At 41.8% G+C, this 21,976-nt stretch overlaps 2 protein-coding genes across 3 annotated transcripts in view; one reads left to right on the plus strand and one right to left on the minus strand.

The window, feature by feature from the left end:
- Positions 1–996: 996 nt before the first annotated feature.
- Positions 997–18,448, minus strand: ZBED4 (zinc finger BED-type containing 4). 2 transcript variants are annotated; one of them, XM_075857217.1, is made up of 3 exons: positions 18,213–18,448; positions 15,646–15,817; positions 997–5,879 (listed from the first exon to the last, which is right to left on the minus strand). In XM_075857217.1, the coding sequence occupies exon 3, from the start codon at positions 5,690–5,692 to the stop codon at positions 2,213–2,215; it is 3,480 nt and encodes a 1,159-aa protein (XP_075713332.1). In that variant the 5' UTR covers positions 5,693–5,879; positions 15,646–15,817; positions 18,213–18,448; the 3' UTR covers positions 997–2,212. The 2 variants fall into 2 exon arrangements, with proteins under 2 accessions (XP_075713332.1, XP_075713331.1); XM_075857216.1 differs by lacking the exon at positions 15,646–15,817.
- Positions 18,385–21,976, plus strand: part of BRD1 (bromodomain containing 1) — a 110,207-nt gene continuing 106,615 nt past the window's right edge. The window contains exon 1 of the mRNA XM_075857214.1: positions 18,385–18,849. The gene's annotated coding sequence lies outside the window, so the exon portion shown is untranslated. The remainder of the gene's footprint in view (positions 18,850–21,976) is intronic.

Here is a 21,976-nt window from a genome sequence, read left to right on the forward strand (position 1 = left end):
TAGTCTACATTACAGCGCCGATCATATCATGTACAAGATAGGCCACTTTTAATGTGGTGACAGAGCCTTTTTAAATACTGAATGAAATAGACCAAATTTTACCACTAACTTAAAGTACGTGTCACGGGAGAACCTCAGAATCGCTTAGATAGGTAAAAGCATTCTAAAGTTATTACCGCAAAGTGACACGTCAGATTTGAAAAATAAGGCTCAGGAAAGTCAAAAGTGGCTGCAGCGGGAGGGGGTTAAGAAGTTACCAGACTACTATCCGCGCACCAACAGTCCATTGAATATATGCAATGAATTTCCATGCCAGCCAGGGGCCATCTGTGTATGCCTATTACAATGACTGTCAGATTTTTTTCCCCCAAGTATTGCAGTGTTTTATTGAAGTCATAATGGGGCATAAAAAAATTAGCATATGCATGCTGCTGTGCATGGTCCATGTGAGTGGAATGCCATGTGCTTAGACCACTGTGTGTTAAAGGCATATAGATCAGTTCTAATAACTCGATAGCACGGGGGAGCATTCATGGCAGTTTAGTGCAGCAGCCAGAGATGCAACATTTTCAAGAATTTATAGATTCCGCTTAAGTTTCACTATTATTGACAAGAGGAGTCTTCATGTATGAGTGATGTGCAAGTGATTTTTCCTAATGAGGCAAAAAAAAACAACTTATCTACAGCAATTTTCAAGTGATTCCAGGCCTTCTCTGAGGATAGGGATTATTACCCATATACTCAAAACACTTCGAAATCCATTTTAAATTAATATAGGCCTTCTCACCTAGTCTACCTAAAGCCACATTCATCTCATTTAGTCCAATATAGCTGTAGGTTAAAGGCATTTTTACACGCAACAAGTCTTCCACATGTGAACATACACTAAGCCAGCAAGTATTTGGTTGGAAAAACAATTGTTAGCACTGAGTGATTATTAATTAATAGAAAAATAGAACCACAAAAGTTGTCAGAAATTTGACCAAAATGCTGCAAAGAATGGTTTAATTTCAGAAACATCTGTTGACCATTTATAAATACACTAATACATAGATGTAGAAAAATCAGGTCTGACTTCAGTACATTATCATGAACAAAATGACAATTAAAATGTAATATATTATACAGAAACTGAAAAAAATAAAGGACCAGTGAGACTTATTTCCAAGGGTAGCAAAGAATCACTCATTGAGATTTCAAGTGGAAAAGTAGTTTTAGAAAATAAAGTTGAATTGATTTATTACCCATATGTACAACCGCAACTATACATAATTTTTAAAACTAAAAAAAAACACCCATCAGAATATAATAAAATATGTATAAGGAGTGTCTTGGGCGCTTCTTGATATGCTTTGTGTGCAGAAGAATCTGTGAGATCGCTAATGGCACAGCATTTAACGTTTGTCCACAAAAACGGATTAAAAACCGACATCTAATATTACATAGAACATTACAAATTCCCCAATAGTATAATGCTCATATCAAACAAACCGTCTCATCTCATTCATAGTGTGTTACACAAATTTCAACGTAAAAACAGCAACAATTTGTGGAACAGACTACATAATGCACAAGAGACTCACAACATAAAACATTGTAAACATTATTTCTCTATTACAAACCGACAGGGCCGATGTAGCGGAGCCTTAGGAAACAAATGTAAAATCATTCAAATCTTATGGAAGATTTTCAATTTACAAAAACGCAAACAGCTTCTATAGACTACAATAAATTAGCACCTATCTTAAAAATAAAACCTGATATTTAAATGCCGCTTAATTCAAAACACAAGTAAAAAAAAATAAAAAAAAAAAACAAGAACGATGACTAAAATACAGTACCTTTCAATTTTTTTTTTACATACTTGCAGTAAAACTACAGAATAAAAAATTGTTTACATCTTTTCTTCCCAGTCCATAACAAAATGTATTCACTTTTTACAAATGTATGTACAACTCTGAAGACAAAAAACAGAATTTCCTAGATATATGACAAGACTAATGTTTGTAGAGTGATAGGAAAAAAAAAAAAATTATACAAAGTCTGGCTGCCTGAAGAACTTGGTAAGGCACATGTAGACAAGATTTAAAGCAAAAACACTTGGACAAAATAGAAAACGAGTCACTTCTTAAACGTCATACATGGGAGCAATTAACCATACATACAAAATTCAGATATTCAGTAAGCAACATGAGGTTTTCACCTGACCATTTCAATACTGAAAATAAATCAATGGGAGATTAACTTTTAAAAAGATTAGCTGCTCAAAGTGTTCCATCATTAACCTAGACTGATTAAAATTGCCACTTTCGTTTGAGGTGTTAAAGAGTTTCTCGGTAGGGATAACACTTGGTGGACAGCCAAGAAATCGTACTGCCAATTTTGACAAAACTGGCCAAGAGGATTTCTTCAAGTTCCAATATGTTAGAGGATCACAGTTATGCTCAAGCACTTCTTCTTCTAAATAAGCAAATACAATGTCTTCTGGTAATTTCGCTTTTAAATTCTTGGACTTTTGAATATTGGCCATAAGTGACCAGATATCGTCGTCCTTCTGGTTAGGTGGTGAATGCTGTTTACACCCATTGACAACAGGTGTATCATCTGAGGTAGAATTTAAGATTTCCAGTTCCCGGATTAAATTGAGTTTATATTCCTCAGCTTCTTCTTCTGCAAATAAAGATGCTTTGTACCGAGGGTCCAGGAGAGTGGCAAAAATGAATCTTGGATCGTGAAGCGTTGAGGACAGACGACACACCATAGCTTCTTTCAGAGACTTCAGCATGGTATCTATGCCCATTGTTTCCTCAAACAACATTTCAATCGTTCGGTTTAGAATGTGGATCATTGGAATTACCTGACTTAAAGTAGCTGTGTGCATGCTCATCTCTTTACTGGCAGCCTCAAAAGGTTTCAATGCGTGGCAAACAGACTGCATTACCTCCCACTGATCACAACTGATCAACTCCCTGAAGTTGCACTCAATGGACATCTCATCAATGGCTCTTTTTTGCTCAATTAAACGTTCTAACATGTGAAATGACGTATTCCATTTGGAAGGGACATCTTGAATTAACAGATGTTGAGGCAATCCATAGTCCCTTTGCAATTCCGCCAATTTGTCCTTTGCTCTTGTTGATCTGTGAACGCGTTCACAAATTTTCCGCGAGATGCTTAGTAGGTTTTGGACCATTCTTTGACTCTTAATGGCCTCATTTACAATTAAGTCAATGGTGTGCCCGAAACATTCGACACTTGAATGATCACTTTCATTCAGGGTTCTTCCTATGCTATGACTTTCTGTTACAGTGATACCTATTTGAAGGCCGTATGAGGTTATCCAAGACTCCCACAAGTATTCTAGATGCTTTAGAACACTCAGGCCATTATAATCACAATCAATCTGGGAGACGTGTAGAAGTGCAGAAGAGTGGTAATCTTCACTATGTGGCTTGAATGAAGAGTCAAATGTAACCCAGTGAGCAGTAAGTGTTAAGTATTCCCGAGTCTGACTGCTCATCCAGATTCCTGCGGTAAAATGGATTACACCGCTTTCAGCTTCTTTTAGGTGGGAGACTATTATGTGCTTCACATTTTCATACATTTCTGGGATTGCTGTCCTAGAAAAGTATGTTGGAGATGGTAATGAATATTGAGGTTGCAGGTATTCAAGAAGTCTATTAAAACCAACATTATCTACAAAAGAGTACGGTTGGAGATCAAGTGCAATCATTTCAGCTACAAGACTTGTGATTTTTTTGGCAACATGATGGGAGTCACTTAATTTATCATTGGTTTCGTCAAAAGAGGTGGCTGTTAAACCATTGTTTACTGGCATGTGTAGATCAGCTGACGGTAAGGCTTCAGAAACACCATTATTCTGCAATACATTGCTGTGAAATCGCTGCAGGTGCCTCAGAAGACAACTGGTGCCTAAATTTGTTGGCTTTTTCCCTCTGCTTATTGTGCGCCCACAGTGCATACATATAACTTTAGTTGAATCTGCAGAACAGATGGAGAAGTGATTCCACAGTTTTGAGGTCTTCTTGCTATTTGATGGATAAACAATTTGATTATCATGAGGTGCAGCAGATGACAGCTCAATAACTTTCGAGGATGAGCATTCTGCCGATGCCAAGGTAGCATAAGGAGAATTCGCAAGACTAACGTCAAAGCTTTTTTGGTTTAAAACTATTTCTGGATGTCGTCTGTAAAGATGTCTCATTAAGCAACTAGTCCCTAAATCCCCCTTTTTACCTCTGCTGATCATGCAGTTACAGTATCTACAAACAGCTTTTAGGTTGTCAGTAGGTGATAATGAAAAATGATGCCAAACCTCAGACTTTAGTCGCTTTCTAGCCTTCTTATTTTGTTGAAAGAAAATAGGCGAGTCGTACGCTAATGATTTGTGACAGTCGTTAGCTTTTTCAGGAGAAGAAACGGAAGCTTCGCCAATATTTTCTGAAGAATGTAAAACTGCTGCTCCATTGTCAATCGATAAATCACCGTTAGGGACACTGTATTTCAGTTCTCCTGAAACGCTTTCCGGTGATGAAGGTACAGAAATAGTTTCCTTCCCATTTTTTCCTGGATAAACTGCAGTGGAGACTAATTCACTATCTGCTGATAAGAGGGAAGGCAAAAGTGTAGGAGGAATTGAATATGGAGGTGGCAAGCTTGTGCCGCCACTGTTTTCTTGCAAAACAATGGACCGATGGGCTCGCCACATGTGCCTTATTAGACAGCTGGTACCAAGGTCTTTTCCATTCTTTCCTCTGCTAAATTCATTCATGCAGTGGATACAAACGGCTTTTGAGTTATCCAGTGGAGACAAATAAAAGTGTTTCCAAACAGCAGATCTTCTCCTAGAACCCGATGAATTTTTTTGAATTGACATTTGCCTTTCTGTGACATTTTCTACAGTTTCATCATTGGGAATATTTGGTAAAGATGTAGGGGAAACGGTAACATCTTCTCGGGCATTTTTGTCAGATATTGACAAGTCTGAGGATATTTCATCAGAAGAGGGCACAGATAAAGGTTCCTCAGCTATTTTTTCTGGCGGGGACATTTTGAGCTTGAGCTTCCTCATTTTTGTTGGGGTAGCATTGGTATCCACAACATCAGGAGGATGCGGAGGTAGTACTAAGGTAGGAGGAGAATATGTGGATATGCTTGGCATGTTTCCATTTTCGGAGGCAAGAACTCTAGGGTGCGCTCTTCTTACATGTCTCATCAAACAACTGGTACTAAGATCTTTTTCGTTCTTGCCTCTGCTAAACTCTTTCATGCAGTACATGCATATAGCTTTGGTACTGTCCCGAGGTGAAATAAAGAAATGATTCCAAGCTGGGGACTTTTTTCGGTTACTCATATTTTTGTTTGTAATGATGCTCTGCGTCACAGCCTCCATCGCTGCATCATAGAGGGTGGTGGTATACTGTGAAAAAAGGACACCATACTCTTCCTCGTTTTCATTCAATGATAAGGTGTTCGCGGTATCTACACAATTCTGTTCCTGGTCGTCTTGTTCATCACTGCTTTCAGCTTGTTTGATGCTATCTGCTTCCACCTTGATCTGCACTTGATTAACATCACCAACCATTTCCTCATCTTCTTCAACTTTTATAGTACTTCTTTTTTCCATGATTAGATTATGTTCAATTTTTATTACAGAGACCTCCTCTGTCATTACTATAAACTGAAAAGTATTCTAGGAAAGGTATAAACAAGACTGTAGGTTTTTGTCTTCCAATTTCAACAGACTGTTGTAATACATTTGGTCCATGCAGACATTCTTAGTCTTTCTACATTGAAGTATCATCTGATATTTTTCTGTGCAAGTACATCAGCCATGGAATTCCGATGAAGACGCTTGCCTAAGAAACAAAAACAAAAAAACAAAGCTAAATCAAGGAGAAAGAGATTTACATAGCAAAACAAGGTGAAGGTTTTTTCTTTTCTAAAATTTATTTTACCAGCTATAAGAAGTGATTTTTAAAACAAAGCATACTCCTAATGAAACATAAAGCTTTCACAGCGCTAAGAGTAATAGAGCAAGCTTGTCTGCTTGATCAGTGTCCATACTGTGCTCAGACTAGATTAGCTAGCAAGTACCCTTTACAGACACACTGACAACTTTTAAGTCCCTGTTTGGGTAAGACAGACCTTATTTTAGCTCGCTATCCAACTTTGTCATCAAAAACTGAAGGACAGTTATTCAAGTCTCCCCCTACTCTGCCCCACACTAAAATGAATGGAGAGCGCAGCCTGCAATTGAATAAAGCTACTAAAGTGCATCGAGAACTAAATTTTTTAATTTTGGATTCGAAGAAGCTTGAATTTGAGACTAGGACGACACACCTCGATTTATTGTCACTAGATAAAAAGTAAAAATCACTGTCAAAACTATTTGCTATCGATTTTTTTTTCCTTACAGTGAATTTAAAAATGTTCTAGTTACTTTTTTCTTCTATACGACATCAAAATTGCTTGGGAATGGGTCTAAATAAAATAAAAAATGTAAGAAGTAAAAATTAAATTACCCTTATTACCCTAGATCACATAAAAACAAATAATAAACACATTAGGTATCCCCGCGTCCGAAAATGCCCTAACTATAAAAAAAAATGTATCCACTACAGTGTACGTTGTAGCGGGAAAAAAAAAAAAAAAAAGAGTAAAAATGGCTGAATCGCTCTTTTTTTCCAACTTCAACCCCCCCCCCCAAATTTAAGTGGTCGAAATGCCAGACATCTCCCCAAAATGGTAATAAAAACTACATCTTTCCACGTACAAAAAGACGCCTTACACAGCTCTGTACACAAATATACATACACAATGTAAAAAAAGAAACCCATAAAAAAATGGCAGAACTGATGTTTTTCTCCAATGCCACCCTATTTTTTTTTTCCGGTGTCCCAGTACAGTGTACATAATATTAAATAGTACCATTAGAAAGTACAGCTTGTCCAGTAAAAATTAAGCCCTCATATAGTGGTCAACGAAAAAATAAACGTTACGACTTTTTGAAGGCGTGGAGGAAAAAAACCAAAAAGCATAAAAACTAAAATTAGCCTGGTCTTGAAAGGGTTAAGGTTTGGATAACTATAGATAAGATTACAAAAAGTCTAGGTGTAGTCCTAGCCTTAAAGGGAAGGTGTCATGAAATTATATTTTTTTTATCATATTGCTTTTAGTATGATATGAACATAAATTTTATTTATTTGTGTTCTACTTTTTACTTTCTTTTACTTCTCTATGGGGGCTGACATTTTTTTTTCCACCTCTGAATGTGTCGATTAACGACACATACAGAGATGGAATACGGCACATACATCCCCATAGAGAATGCGAACGGGAGCCGTTCCATCCACTATGCTGTACGCCGTCTGTGTGGGAATGGCGCATGCGGGGAAAAAACCGCCTCCCCCTCCCAGTGAAATCAATGGGAGGCATGTTCAGACGTTTTTTGGCACGGTTTCCGCGTCAAAAAACACTGTGTGAACTTACCATTAAACTGTAAAAAGTCAAGGCTGAAAAAAACTAAAATCAGATGCTGAATCTGCCTCCAAAATCAGCACATTTCCCAGGCTGATTTTGACGATGTTTTTCAGTCCACTGGAGGTTTTGCCTGAGGCATGATTTATTCTCAGTATTAGGGCACGGCCAGACGTGGCGGATTTCCTCCGCAGCTGTCCGCATCAATGCCGCACCTAATCCGGGTTGCGGATTTCGGCTGCGGATCTGCCCAAAATGTGCAGTAAATTGATGCGGACTAGCTGCTGCGGACTGCGGTAAAAGTGCTTCCCTTCTCTCTATCAGTGCAGGATAGAGAGAAGGGCCAGCACTTTCCCTAGTGAAAGTAAACGCATTTCATACTTACCGGCCGTTGTCTTGGCGACGCGTCCCTCTTTCGGCATCCAGCCCTACCTCCCTGGATGACGCGGCAGTCCATGTGACCGCTGCAGCCTGTGATTGGCTGCAGCCGTCACTTAGACTGAAACGTCATCCTGGGAAGCCGGACCGGAGACAGAAGCAGGGAGTTCTCGGTAAGTATGAACTTCTATTTTTTTACAGGTTGCTGTATATTGGGATCGGTAGTCACTGTCCAGGGTGCAGAAACAGTTACTGCCGATCGCTTAACTCTTTCAGCACCCTGGACAGTGACTATTTACGGACGTCTCCTAGCAACGCTCCCGTAATTCCGGGAGCCCCATTGACTTCCTCAGTCTGGCTGTAGACCTAGAAATACATAGGTCCAGCCAGAATGAAGAAATGTCATGTCAAAAAAGCAAGACGCATCCGCAGCACACATGACATGTGCATGACAGCTGCGGACTTCATTGCGGAAATTAGAATCTCCATTGAAGTCAATGGAGAAATTCCGCCATGAGTCCGCAACCAGTCCGCCACTGGTCCGCAACAGACAGGGCATGCTGCGTACACCAAATTCCGCTCCGCAGCCTATGCTCCGCAGCGGAATTTTACTCAACGTCTAAACGAACACTTCTAAATTAAAGTGGAAGTCAATGGAGAAACGGCTCCGCTGCGGATTAACGCTGCGGAGTGTCCGCAGCGGAATTCAAGTGAAATTCCGCCACGTGTGAACCTAGCCTTACGCTCCGAAATACAGTTGAAATACGCCTGCAAACAGCTTCCCAAGGAACTCAATAGGAAATAAGTTGTGTAGTTCATGAGGCCTATTTTTACGCTGCTAAACGTCTGTCACCACATTATAAGTGGCCTATATTGTACATGATGTGATCGGCGCTTTTATTTAGAAAAACAATCATTTAATGAGTTATGACCTTTATGCTAATGAGTTAGAATAAAGCTAATATAGGTCATAACTCCGTCAAAAATGATCGTTTTTCTAAATAAAAAACACTGCTGTGATCTACATTACAGCGCCGATCACAGTATGTAAGAGATAGGCCACTTATAATGTGGTGACAGAGACGCTTTAACATGATGTTTTAATTGCACAGTGAAATCCGTAAAAACAATGCGCAAAACAACAATGGAGGAGTCTGTTTTTTTCATTTTCTACCCCACAAATAATTTTTTTCCCGTTTCCTAGTACATTGTATGGCACAATAAATGGAGCCTACAAAAAACTACAACTCATCCTGCAAAAATCAAGCCCTCATAGGACTATATCAAGGGAAAAATAAAAAAAGTTATGGCTTTTGGATTGTGGGGAGGATAAAACGAAAATTAAAATCTGAAAAAGGGCTGCGGCAGGAAGGGGTTATCCACCATTTTATAATTGATGGCCATAAACGTTAGATCAGTGGGGGTCATGCTCTCGGCACCTCTGTGAATCAGCTGTTTGGTGAGTCCACATCGCTTGTACGAGTGCTACAGCCTCTACATTGTATACCTCTGGTTTCAAGTTGTTCGTACTTGCACACGCTGTTACTTTTATAGGGAATTAAATAAATGGGACAACGCTGCAATTCCTTGTACGACTGCTACGAAGGTGCAAGTACAAACAGCCTGAAACCCGGTGTAAAGAATGAAGAGGATGCAGCGCTCACTTGAGCACTGCGGCCCCTTCAAACAGCTGATCAGCAGGGGTTCCGATAGTCGAAACCACACTGATCGAATATTGATGGCCTATGCTAAGGATAGCCTATTAAATCCCGGATAACCCCTTTCCGACATTTGTCATAAGTATACGTCATGGAAAGCCAGTGCGTCCCGCAAAATGTCGTATACTTACGACAAATGTTTGGCGCCGGCTCAGAAGCTGAGCTGTTGCCATCATCGCCGGATCTCAGCTGTTAGCTTCGATCCCCGCCATTAACCCCTTCAATGCAGCGTTCAAACGTGATCGCTACATTTAAGGTGTTTGCAGCTCATTGGAACCCCAGCAATGAAATTGCCGGGGTTCCGGTGGCTGCAATGGCAACCGGAGGCCTAATACTGGCATCCCGTTCTGCCTAGCACCGAAGCCGGTCAATATCCGCCCGGCGGTGGAGCCTGATCGGCTTCCGTAGCCGCCGGCAAGATGGCGTCGGCTCAGGAGCTGATCCGGCGTTATCAGCGGTATGTTACAGCTGACATCCACCTGTAATGCCAGGAACCGGAGCTAGCTCCGATCCCTGCCATTAACCCCTTCGATGCAGCAATCGAAAGCGATTGCTGCATCGTAGCGGTTACTAGCAGATCGCCAGCCCTGACAGGCAATCAGGACTGGCGACTGCTGCTATGGCAACAGGAGACACAATGGCCTCCTGCTCTGCCATTACGGAAGCGATTAGGCCCCGCCTGGAGGCGAAGCTTAATCGGCTTGCTTTCAGTGAATAACGGACAGATCTAATACATTGCACTACGTATGTAGTGCAATGTATTAGAAAAAAAAACATCAGACAGTTGGAACTTCAAGTCTCCTAGTGGGACTTGAAAAAAAAAAAGTGAGAAAAATATAAAAGTTTGAAAACAATAAAAGTTAAGTAAAAAAATAAAACACAATCCCCCTTTTTCCCTTATCAAGTCCTTTATTATTGAAAAAAATAATAAACCATACGTATTTGGTATCGCCGCAACCGTAACGACCTGAGGTATCAAAATATTATATTATTTATTGCACGCGGTGAACAGCGTAAAAAAAAACCGTAACAAAACTTTACCAGAGTTTCTGTTTTTTGGTCACTTTGCCCTACAAATATTGGAATAAAAAGTGATCAAAAAGTCGCACGTATCCAAAAATGGTACCTATAAAAACTATAGCTTGTCTCGCAAAAAACGAACCCTCATAAAGCTCCGTCGACAAAAAAATAAAAAAGCTATGGTTCTCACAACTTGGCGACAGAAAAAATACATTCTTTTTCCAAAAGTAATTTTATTGTGCAAAAAGTTGTAAAACATAAAAAAGTTCTATAAATTAGGTTTCGCCGGAATCGTACTGACCCGCAGAATAACGTGAACATGTAGTTTATAATGCATGGTGAACGCTGTATAAAAAAAAACCTAAAAAAAAATCTATGGCAGAATTGCGTGTTTTTTTTGTTTACCTGACCTCCCAAAAAGTAGGATAAAAGGTGATCAAAAAGTCGCATGTACCCCAAAATGGTACCAATAATAACTACAGCTCGTCCCGCAAAAAAGCCCTCATACCGCTACATCTATAAAAAATAAAATTAGTTAAGGCTCCAATAAGTCAGGAAATAAAAAATATGCAGTTGTGCCGGCCCGAGGGGAACATTTCTTCTGTTTCAAGAGGCGATTTATCAAGGACCTAAAATTAGGGAACCAGGAAGGGGAGGGCCCAAACATATCTGCTGGAAGGAACAGTGCCCGTATTATACCAGGACAACACTTTCCCAGAAAAATTCCCCAAAGGTGCGGAGTGTGGACCAAACGGGGCATAAGAAAGGACGCCATATATCAGTGCGACACCGGCCTGTGCAGAAAGGATTGAGCACAGCGTAACACACATCTATGGATCATTTTATTGTTTTTTTACCCCATTATTATACCACCTGACTATGCCCCTTATATACACCACCCGGCTTACATGTACCCCCACTTTATAAATGGAAACACCAGAAATAATCAAACAAATCTACTACCAAACAAAATCCGCTCTCCAAAAGGCAAATGGCACTCCCTCCGCTCTGAACCCTACAATGTGCCCAAACAGCAGTTTCCTTCCACATATATGGCACCGTCATACCCGGGAGAACCCTTTTAACAATTTTTGGGGTGTGTGCCTCCAGTGGCATAAGCTGGGCATGACATATTTGTCACTGAAATGGCATATCTAGGGAAAAATATAAATTTTTACTTTGCACCATCCGCAGTGCAATCATTTATGGAAAAGACCTGTGGGGTGAAAATGCTCACTACACCCCTTAATAAATGCCTCGAGGGGTGTAGTTTCCAAATGGGGTCACTTCTCAGGGGTTTCTTTTTATTATTTGACATCTGAGCCTCTGCAGTGGTGAACCAATACTTTGTAAATCGATAATTAGGCCTCAATTTTACATGGTACGCTTTCACTCCTGAGCCTGGTCGAATGTCCAGGCAAAAGATTAGTGCCCCATGTAGGGTGTTTCTAAAACCGGGAAACACCGCATAATAATTAGAGTGGTATTGTTATGGTGGCACAAGCTGGGCACCACATATTGGCATAGCTATGGAAAAAAATCCCATTTTCACTCTGCAACATCGAGTGCACACTAATTTCTACAAAACATCTGCAGGGTTAAAATACTCACTACACCCCTAGGTAAATGCATTGAGGGGTTTTCACTGTTTCGGGCCCACAGGCGCCCAGAAACCAATCCAGCAACATCTGCACTCCAAATGGCGCTCCTTCCCTTCTGAGCCCTGCCATGTGCCAAAACAGCAGTTTATGACCACATATGGGGTATTGCCGTACTCGGGAGAAATTGCTTTACAAATGTTGGGTTCTTTTTTTCCTTTATTTGTTGAGAAAATGAAAAATTTTGCGCTAAAGCTACATCTTATTGAAGAAAAAGGATTGTTTTTATTTTCACTGCCCAATTCTAATAAATTCTATGAAACATCTGTGGGGTCAAAATGCTTACTACACCCCTAGATGAATTCCTCAAGAGGTGTAGTTTCCTAAATGGAGTAAATTTTTGGGCGTTTTCATTGTTTTGTCCCCTCAGGGGCTTTGCAAATGTGACCTTGCCTCCACAAACCATTCCTGCTAAATGTTATCTCCAAAGGCCAAATAGCGCTCTTTCCCTTCTAAGCCCTGCCGTGTGTCCAAACAGCCGTTTATTACCACATATGGGGTATTGTTTTACAGATTTTGCGGTGCTTTTTCTCTTTTAGTCCTTGTGGAAATGAGAAAAAAAATCACTAAACCTACATTTCCTTTGAAAAAAAATGTAGATTTTAATTTTAACAGCCTATTTCTAATCATTTCTGTAAAAAACCTGTGCGGTCAAAATGCTCACTATCCCCCTAGATAATTTCCTTGAGGTGTGTAGTTTCCCAAATGGGGTCACTTTTGGGGGATTTTCACTGTTTTGGCACCGCAAGAGCCCTTCAAACCTGACATGGTGCCTAAAATATATTCTAATAAAAATAAGACCCCAAAATCCTCTAGGTACTCCTTTGCTTCTGAGGCCAGTACATGTGGGATATTTCCTACAACTGCAGAAACTGGGCAACAAATATTGAGTTGCATTTCTCTGGTAAAACCTTCTGTGTTATAAAAAAAAATTGTATTAAAAATTTATTTCTGCAAAAAAATATGAAATTTGTAAATTTCACCTCTACTTTGCTTTAAATGTCTAAAGGGTTAAGAAATTTTCTAAATGCTGTTTTGAATACTTTGAGGGATGAAGTTTTTAAAATAGGGTGACTTTTTGGGGGTTTCTAATATATAAGGCCCTCAAAGCCACTTCACAACTGAACTGGCCCCTGTAAAAATAGCCTTTTGAAATTTTCTTGAAAATGTGAGAAATTGCTGCTAAAGTTCAAAGCCTTGTAACGTCCTAGAAAAAGAAAAGGATGTTCAAAAACGATGCCAAACTAAAGTAGACATATGGGGATGTTAGTGACAATTTTGTATGTTATAACTGCCTGTCTTATAAGCAGATACAGTTAAATTGAGAAAAATTATAATTTTTGGCTAAATTTTGGTGTTTTTCACAATATTGAACATATCGAGCAAATTTTGCCAGTAACTTAAAGTCCAATGTGTCACGAGAAAATAATCTCAGAATCGCTTGGATATGTGAAAGCATTCTGACGTTATTACCACATAAAGTGACACGTCAGATTTGAAAAATGAGGCTCTGTCGGGAAGGTCAAAAGTGGCCAAAGAGGGAAGGGGTTAAAATCAGCATGCTGTTTTTGGTGCTTTTCAGTGCACAAAACCGTGCGCTTTTGCCCCCGTTTTTTTCAGCCACCAATTGATTTCAGTGGGAATTTTTGGGCAGCATCCGTATGCAGAATGCTGAAAAATCCAACACTGTATGAACCACATGCACCAATTTCCATTGAAAACAATGGGAGGCAAAAGAGGCGTTTTTCCATGCAGATTCCGTCTCTAAAAAAAACATCGAAATCAGTTTGCAAAAAAGCCGTGTGAACAAGCCCTTACAATTCCAAAGATCAAACACTGACATTCGGAGCTTATGTATGCATTTGAATAGATTATTAACTTATGTTTAGCAGAGTGAACCCATGGATAAAGGTCACAACCCAAATATTGATTCACAAATATTTTACATGCATACATTGATCAGATGGACCCTTTACCCCTTTCCCCCAAAGCCACTTTGTCTTTATGACTGCATTTTTTTATTTATTTTTTATTCCTGTGTTCAGATCCATCATTTTATTATTTTTATATAGACTTGGGCTTTTTCACATCTGCGTTTTGCCTTCAATTCTAGCGGATCCATCAGAGTAGCACAAGAACGGAAGTAAACGTTTCAGTAAAAAAAACAAAAAAACATTGATTTCAATGAGTTTTGTTTTTGCTTCACTTGGGCTCAGTTAGGCTCCGTTCTGTCAGGTTTCAGTTTTTTTGACTGAAGCAATAGTGTAGTCTGCCAAAATTGTTTCCGCCAAATTATTATTATTTTCTTTTAACACTGAAGTCAATGGATGACAGATACAAACTTATATGCCATCCGTTTATATCAGTTAGGCTTTGTTCACATCTGCCTCAGCGCGCGCACGCGCGCACGCACGCACGTTCCGTTATGCATGTGTGCTTTGCGAGGGGCATGCGTTATTCACGCACTCGCAAAGCACATTTTATTAAAATGATTATTATTTTCAATTGAATTTATGCGTAAATCACGCACAGCACACGGACATGCATACATGTGCCGTGCGTGATTTTCACACACCCATTGACTTCAATTGGCGATAGGTGCGTGAAAACCGCACCAATATAGGACATGTACTGAGTTTTATGCAACAGCCAGACGCTGCGTGAAAACTCCTGCATGTGTGAATGGCCCCATTGAAGTCAAAGGGTTTGTGTGCTGCGCGTCATTTTCCTGCGCAGCACACGGACGTTATTCACGTTCGTCTGAATAAGCCCTTACAGTTTTAGGTTGTTCAGGTACTATAGACAGGAAGCACAATAAAAATGACACATTGATCTGTGCTGCACATGATGAAATAGTCTTGGTAATCCGAAAACTTGCACAATAAAGAAGTCAATGTCCACTAACTGGAAATGGGTAAGACAGTTCATTTATAGTGGTAGTTTGAACCATAGACAAAACGTTAAGAGCAAGACCCAGGAAAGCTTGTAAATAAACATTTTCATATTGCACTAGATATATTTGGTAACAAAGGAGTTGACATTGAAGTCAGTCCAGCGATCAACTGATGCCTTACAAAGAGTATTACTTTTATATTTTAAATGTATTGAACCCTATGCTAGATATTTGGTCGAGTATATTACAAATTCTATTACTGTGCTGCTGTGATCTGTGGGACCATAATAGGTAAGGAGACTCATCAGAATCTGTCCATGCACCATGCTTTATACTGCAGCTCTACATGTTTAGCAGACTGCTGAACAAAATTCAAAGTCTTTGCATGGGAACCGATTTCCATTCTAGAAATGACTATAAAAAAACAAAACAAAACAAAAACAAAAACACACTAGTGACAAACCGTGGTTTCTAGTACCTGCAACACACTAAGGGGGAAAAAGTCCCTTGTTGACGCGGCAAAATGTTCGCTCGGATTTCGAAGAGTTTCCCACGTTGTAATCAGTGTGACAAATTTTCGCAAAAAAAAAATCCCATTGCTGTAAACGATGGGGCAGAATTTTCAGCAGGCAGAATCGCAAAGCCCCTCTCTGAAAAAAAATAAATATGACATGTCGCGGTAAACAGACAGGTAACCATAGAGCTCCTATTAAATAGAGCTAAGCTGCGTGCAGAAGCGCGACAATTTTAACTGCAAAACTGTGGCAGAAATTTGTGGGTTAGCCTCAGAGTTCTGCAGCAGTGTCTCGGCCAATTCCACGCTAGATATTTCCACACAAAAGCATGAACATAGTCTTAGGCCCCATGAACATGACCACGGACGGGCGTCCGCACTTGAGGCCCGTGCTCCCAAAAAAATAGCCCGCCACAAAGCTACATCGACGGAAACATAAAAATGTTATGCTTTTAGAATGCGGTGACAAACAAATTATTGTGCAAAAGTAGTAAAACACAAAAAAATGTATACATTTGAGATCACCGTAATCGTACTGACCAGCAAAATAAAGCTCAAGGCGTTTTCCAGTCCCTAAAAATGTGATGGCCTCTCCTCAGGACAGGCCATCAACAGCTCCCGGAACCCCCACCGATCAGCTGTTTTGAAGGGGGGCTGCAGCGATCGCTCGTACGAGCAGTGCTTCCCCTTCATTTCTACTTGCTCACCGTGGATCGTTGTGAATCGCTGCTACATCCATCTCAGGTATTGTAGCCTTCTCCTATGGAAGTGAACGGCAGAAGAAGGCTGCAATACCTGTATGAACGCTGCACCCCGTTCAAAACAGCTGATCGGCGGGGGTCCTAGGAGTCAGACCCCGACCTATCAGCTATTGATTGCCTATCCGGAGGATAGGAACTGGAAAACCTCTAACATGTGGTTTATTCTGCACAAAATAACTGCATCAAGGGGGTCTAGCTACTGATTGTTTTATGGTTTGTTCACACGTAGCATATACAAGCTGGAAAATAAGCAGCGTATTACAGAAGCAAGGTGGATGAGAATTTAACAAATCTCATCCACATGCTGCGCGTCAAGTTTGTGCACTTCGTTACTGTTTTTGTGGTAGTTACAGCAGAGCAAAGCGTAATCTCGCTGTAACCTGTAATTTACCGCGTAATCTCGCGAGATTACGCTTCATCTGCTGTAACTACCACAGACAGAGTGACGAAGTGCAGAGATTGTGAATAGACATCCCGTGGAATGTCTATTCACTGTCTAAACACTTCAGTATCGTTAATGTGTTAGTATAAGACAGCACATAAGGATCTAGCAGGATCCCTATGCGCTGCCTAAATGAATGGAGGAGTGAATGACGCTGATTGGTCACTGTCATACACTCCCCTGTACAACGTCCACGTGGTCTAAAGTAAAAACACGCCCACTTGGGCATTAAGACACTCATTAGCATAAATCTAAAATCGCTAATAAAGTGGTGAAAATAGATTGTTTTATTAAATAAAAAGCACTGCTGTCACCTACATTATACCGCCAATCTCCTTATATAGGAGATAGGCCACTTATAATGTGGTGACAGAGCCTCTGACTGTGGTATTCATTTGGGGGAGGGGAGATCAAGACCGTAAAGCGGAAGAAGAGATGAACAGCTAGCATGAGTCCAGAACGCACCATGACTCCTGCTCGCTCAGTAGTGCCGCTGGTCTCTCCGCGCAGGGAGCTCCTGTAAACCACTTCTTTGCGCCCTTTGACTCTCTCAAGGTGCACTAAGAAGATTAATATACAAATAGGCAGTAGAGGATGCAAATGGAGACTAAAGAGAAGATTCTAGTGAATCAGTCACAATTGAGACCATTTGTGTCACAGTCTGGGGAGTATAATACAAAGCTTACTTTTGGCCTCTAAACAGCATATTATATAACCTGAAAAAAACAAGAGACTTAAAAAAATCCATAAATGTAAATATTTCCAGCAATGTAAACACTTTTTGGTAATGGGGCATACACTAATATAGTCCCACAATGTAAACACTGTGGACATGGCACGTTTTGAGAGGACTACTACCGCTTTTACATTGTCCCACATGGATTTCTCAGATGAGCCTCAGTAGACATGACGACTGGCACAATCCGGGACTATGTAACCACAATCACATTACTATTGCCTGCCATAGGAGAGTGTACAGATAATCCTATCAGGGAGATCAGGACTATTCCAGACATTGCATCCTGGGACCACCACAGCTAAGCTATGGCCGGAGAGCCCGTGTCCACCACATTAGGTGTGATCTAGGACAGCACTTTCTTCCTTTAGACCTGCCATGACTGAGAACATCCGTGTCCGTGCGGCACCTGTGCGGTGTAATGTGTCCTTAGCTCAAAGGGTCAGCAAGTTAAGAGCAGCGAGGGTGCCCACAGTCTGTATTGTAGGTCAGTGTGTGTGGTCAGGCCTTACTCGCACTACCCCTCCTCAAACCGGAACTAGAGCCATCTTCTGACTCTTGGCACACAACTGTCCGCACCCGGGTCACTTACCTGGCAGCTAGGTGCCTCAGCTTGCGCTCAGTAGCTGCTCAATATGTGCAGGCCAGCCTGTGGTCTCTCTGCCCCCATTCATTAGTTTAATGCTTTGTCTCCCTCAGGTTGCCGCGACGCTCCGTCCGACGGCGAGATGAAGACGAGGGGCGGAGCGCGGCCTGCGTGCGGCTACGTCACCGAGTCAAAGGTTCTCAAAATGGCCGCTTCCTGCAGACGGCTGTCCCATGGCGTCATCACAGCGGAGGCGGGGTAGATGGGCGGGTCCTTGGCTCCGCCCCGCAGTATACACATAAACAGACACACACTGACAGCCACGCCTTCCCGCCTGCCTACCCGCGTCGCGTTTCTTTTGGCAGATGGTTGGCGCGCTGTACGGGGTTTCCGGAGCACTTGTGGCCTCCAGCCAGGGTGGGGTGAGCAGGAAGAACAGTCGCGGCTCTTTCATAACCAAGACGAGGAAAGACAACAGAGCTACGGCTTTTGTTCTAGGGCGGAAAGACAAACGAAGTTTAGTTTCTAGAACTGACGGTTTGTTTGTTTTTTGTGAGGAAGAGGCTACAACCTCCTTGTTTCTAAAGAGAATAGAAGCTTGTTAGGAATTGCGGAGATAAGTTGCATTCAGTCATTTATAAGGGTATGTTCACACACTAGATTTGTTCCAGAAAATTCTGCAACTGTCTAATACATGTCAATGAAGTTTGTAGAAATGAATGCTCTTACTGCAGATACAAGTCCAGTATATTCTTTGAATGCTTCTATTAACCAAACGGCACAATATTTTTTTGGGGCCTTTTTTGTTAATCAAATGGATCTGTCCCTGTAATATGCTACCCTTAGGCCCTGTGCACGTGACTGTAAAAAATGTCCGTAATTACAGACCGTAATGTGGTCTGCGATTACGGACCCGTTCAGTTCTATTGGCTGCGGACACCTTTCCGTATCCGTGTCGTAGGACCGTCCTGGGAATTATGGAGCATGTCCTATTTTTTTGTATTTTACGGGCCTTGCTCCCATACTTTGGAGAACAACTTTGAAAATGCGGGCTGTGACCCGCGGCCGTGCCCGCCATCGTGGGCTGTGATTACAGGCACGGCTGTGTGCATGAGGCCTTACCTAGAGCAGCATATTCAGTTGACAGAATTGCTATAAATAATTGTATATTCTACCTATTAATGAGTCCTATTTAACAAAGCATCCCGTTTGGAAAATCTATACCTTATAGTTGGGCCAATCTGTCACTTCCCTTCCCCAATTAGCTGTGCCAGTGCCTCTTGACGCAGTGCTCCCTGGTCTATCTGCTTTCATTGCCAGCATATGCCAGGGTATCGTATTAAATGCTGCCTCACTTCCTTTTGCTGGTGATGTCACGCGTGGCGCTTGTCCTGTCCCCCTCCCCCAGAAACACGAAGAGTGATATTAGGATGCAAAGAGGTCAGTGGGGGCACGAGAGGAGACGTCCGAAAGTATTTATATCGGCATCTAGTCTGAGGTCTGATCTACAAAAGGGGTATTTACTGCACGCTCAGCAATTTCTGTCAGTGCCATAGACTTTGAAGAGCGCATTATGGCACATGCTCAACCACCAGTTCTATTTAACTTCTGCAGACTTCTGGCTGAGGGGGTGTGGAGGACACGGGATTTCGGTACTGCCGATCGGTGGGGGATCGGTAAGGATATGCTAGGAGTTGCTGTTTCACAAAAAGAAAAACAATCACCCATCATCTCGCTGCAGATCATACAGGGACTACAGTACTGATTAGAGGCAGGATAAACATTTACAACAGGTGATGTATTTTCTTCTCCATCCGGTCCAGACCTCTATGATTTTTCCCGGCCACAGCCCATTTCTGCAGTTTGCCGCTCAGATGTCTTCAGCTTCTCACTTTTCAAACGTTTCTGCACCTATAAAGGAAGATACAATTCTCTTGGTGCCACACGCTACACCCCTAAATATAATAGCACCATACACTGCACCTCTAATAATAGCGCCATACACTGTCCCTGATTATAATAGCACCATACACTGTGTCCCTGATTATAATAGCACCATACACTGTGTCCCTGATTATAATAGCACCATACACTGTGTCCCTGATTATAATAGCACCATACACTGTGTCCCACACAGACCCCTGTAGACAGTGCTCCCAGTAGAGACTCCTGTAGACAGTGCTCCACATAGAGCCTTCTGTAGACCGTGCACCACATCCATAGTGCCCCCCCCTATGGAGCTCCCTGTAGATAGTACCTTACATAGATCCCCCTGTAGATAATGGGCCGAGAGATCCCCTTGTAAATAGTAGCCCCTGTAGATAGCGCTCTGCATATAGCCCCCCTGTAGATAGTGACCCACATATAGCCCCCCTGTAGATAGTGCTCTACATATAGCCCCCCTGTAGATAGTGCAACACACACAGCCCCCCCCCCCCCGTAGAAAATGCCCCACATATTCCCCCCCCCCCCCGTAGAGAGTGGCCCACATACTTTTACACATACTCTCTTTGGGGCAGGTCTGCTGGGGTGGAACGACGCAAGCGGCGCGATGACGTCATCGCGCTACTTGCGTCGTTGAAAGGCGCTGATTTGCAGGGTGCCTTGCCCTGCTATTCAATGATGTAATCGGCGTGATGACTTAATGATGCAAGCGGCATGATGACAAGGCGCTGAATGGCACGGAACGCGTCCTGCTATTCAGCGCTTATGCATAGAATTGTATCTGTGTCCTATAGACGCTTGTACAATTATAGTGCAGGAGGGGGTGGCAGCGGCTGGCTTCAGGAGCGCCGCCGCCCCCCCCTCAGAGTGGCAGCAGCCTACGGCAAGATGCTTGTCTCGCCTCATGGACGGTGCAGCCCTTCTAAAGGTGGGTGTTCTTGGCTGGGGGAACTGACTGTTTAATGTGTGACGCAATTGTAAATACCTGTAAAATTAAGTTACTGTCAGGTTGGGATTGTCCCATGAACAAAAGTGCACCTAAAAGTACTCCTTATTTGAATCTAATACTTTCCCCCATTGGAAGCATTTAATAAAAAAATAATTATGCATCCTGAGTTATTGAACTTACATGCTCTGAATGGCGCCCTCTGCTGTTTCTTCATGTGGGTCCATGCTTTCAAGAGGATGTGCAGTAAAACAGACTGTGCTGCTGGATCTAGCTTCGAACTATCGGCACACTGATTCCACTCCTGTTATCAGGTTCTCGCTCGTACTCTGCTTTTCCACTGCCAAGAAAGCAGAGAATGCGCTTGAGAGACGAGACCATCCAGACTATGTTAGATACAGGCTTCCTCCTCCCTTCTGCTGGCTATGATTGACAGTTTCTTCGCTACATCCAATCATAGCCAGGCAGCGAGAGGATGAAACGTGTCAAATATATAGGTTGACTGGACTGCGAGCATCAGTGTCTGATGCAGCCACATTAACGTCTATGTATTTTTTCAAAATGTGGTGGTTTTTTTAACCCCTTAATGACCAGCCTATTTTAGACCTTAGAGGCTCTGTCACCAGATTTTGCAACCCCTAACTGCTATTGCAGCAGATCGGCGCTGCAATGTAGATTACAGTAACGTTTTTAATTTTAAAAAACGAGCATTTTTAGCCAAGTTATGGCCATTTTTGTTTTTATGCAAATGAGGCTTGCAAAAGTACAACTGGGCGTGTTGAAAAGTAAAAGTCCAACCGGGCGTGTATTATGTGCGTACATCGGGGCGTTTTTACTACTTTTACTAGCTGGGCGTTCTGATGAGAAGTATCATCCACTT

This window comes from Rhinoderma darwinii, chromosome 3, assembly GCF_050947455.1.
Source record: "Rhinoderma darwinii isolate aRhiDar2 chromosome 3, aRhiDar2.hap1, whole genome shotgun sequence".
Lineage (NCBI taxonomy): Eukaryota > Metazoa > Chordata > Amphibia > Anura > Rhinodermatidae > Rhinoderma > Rhinoderma darwinii.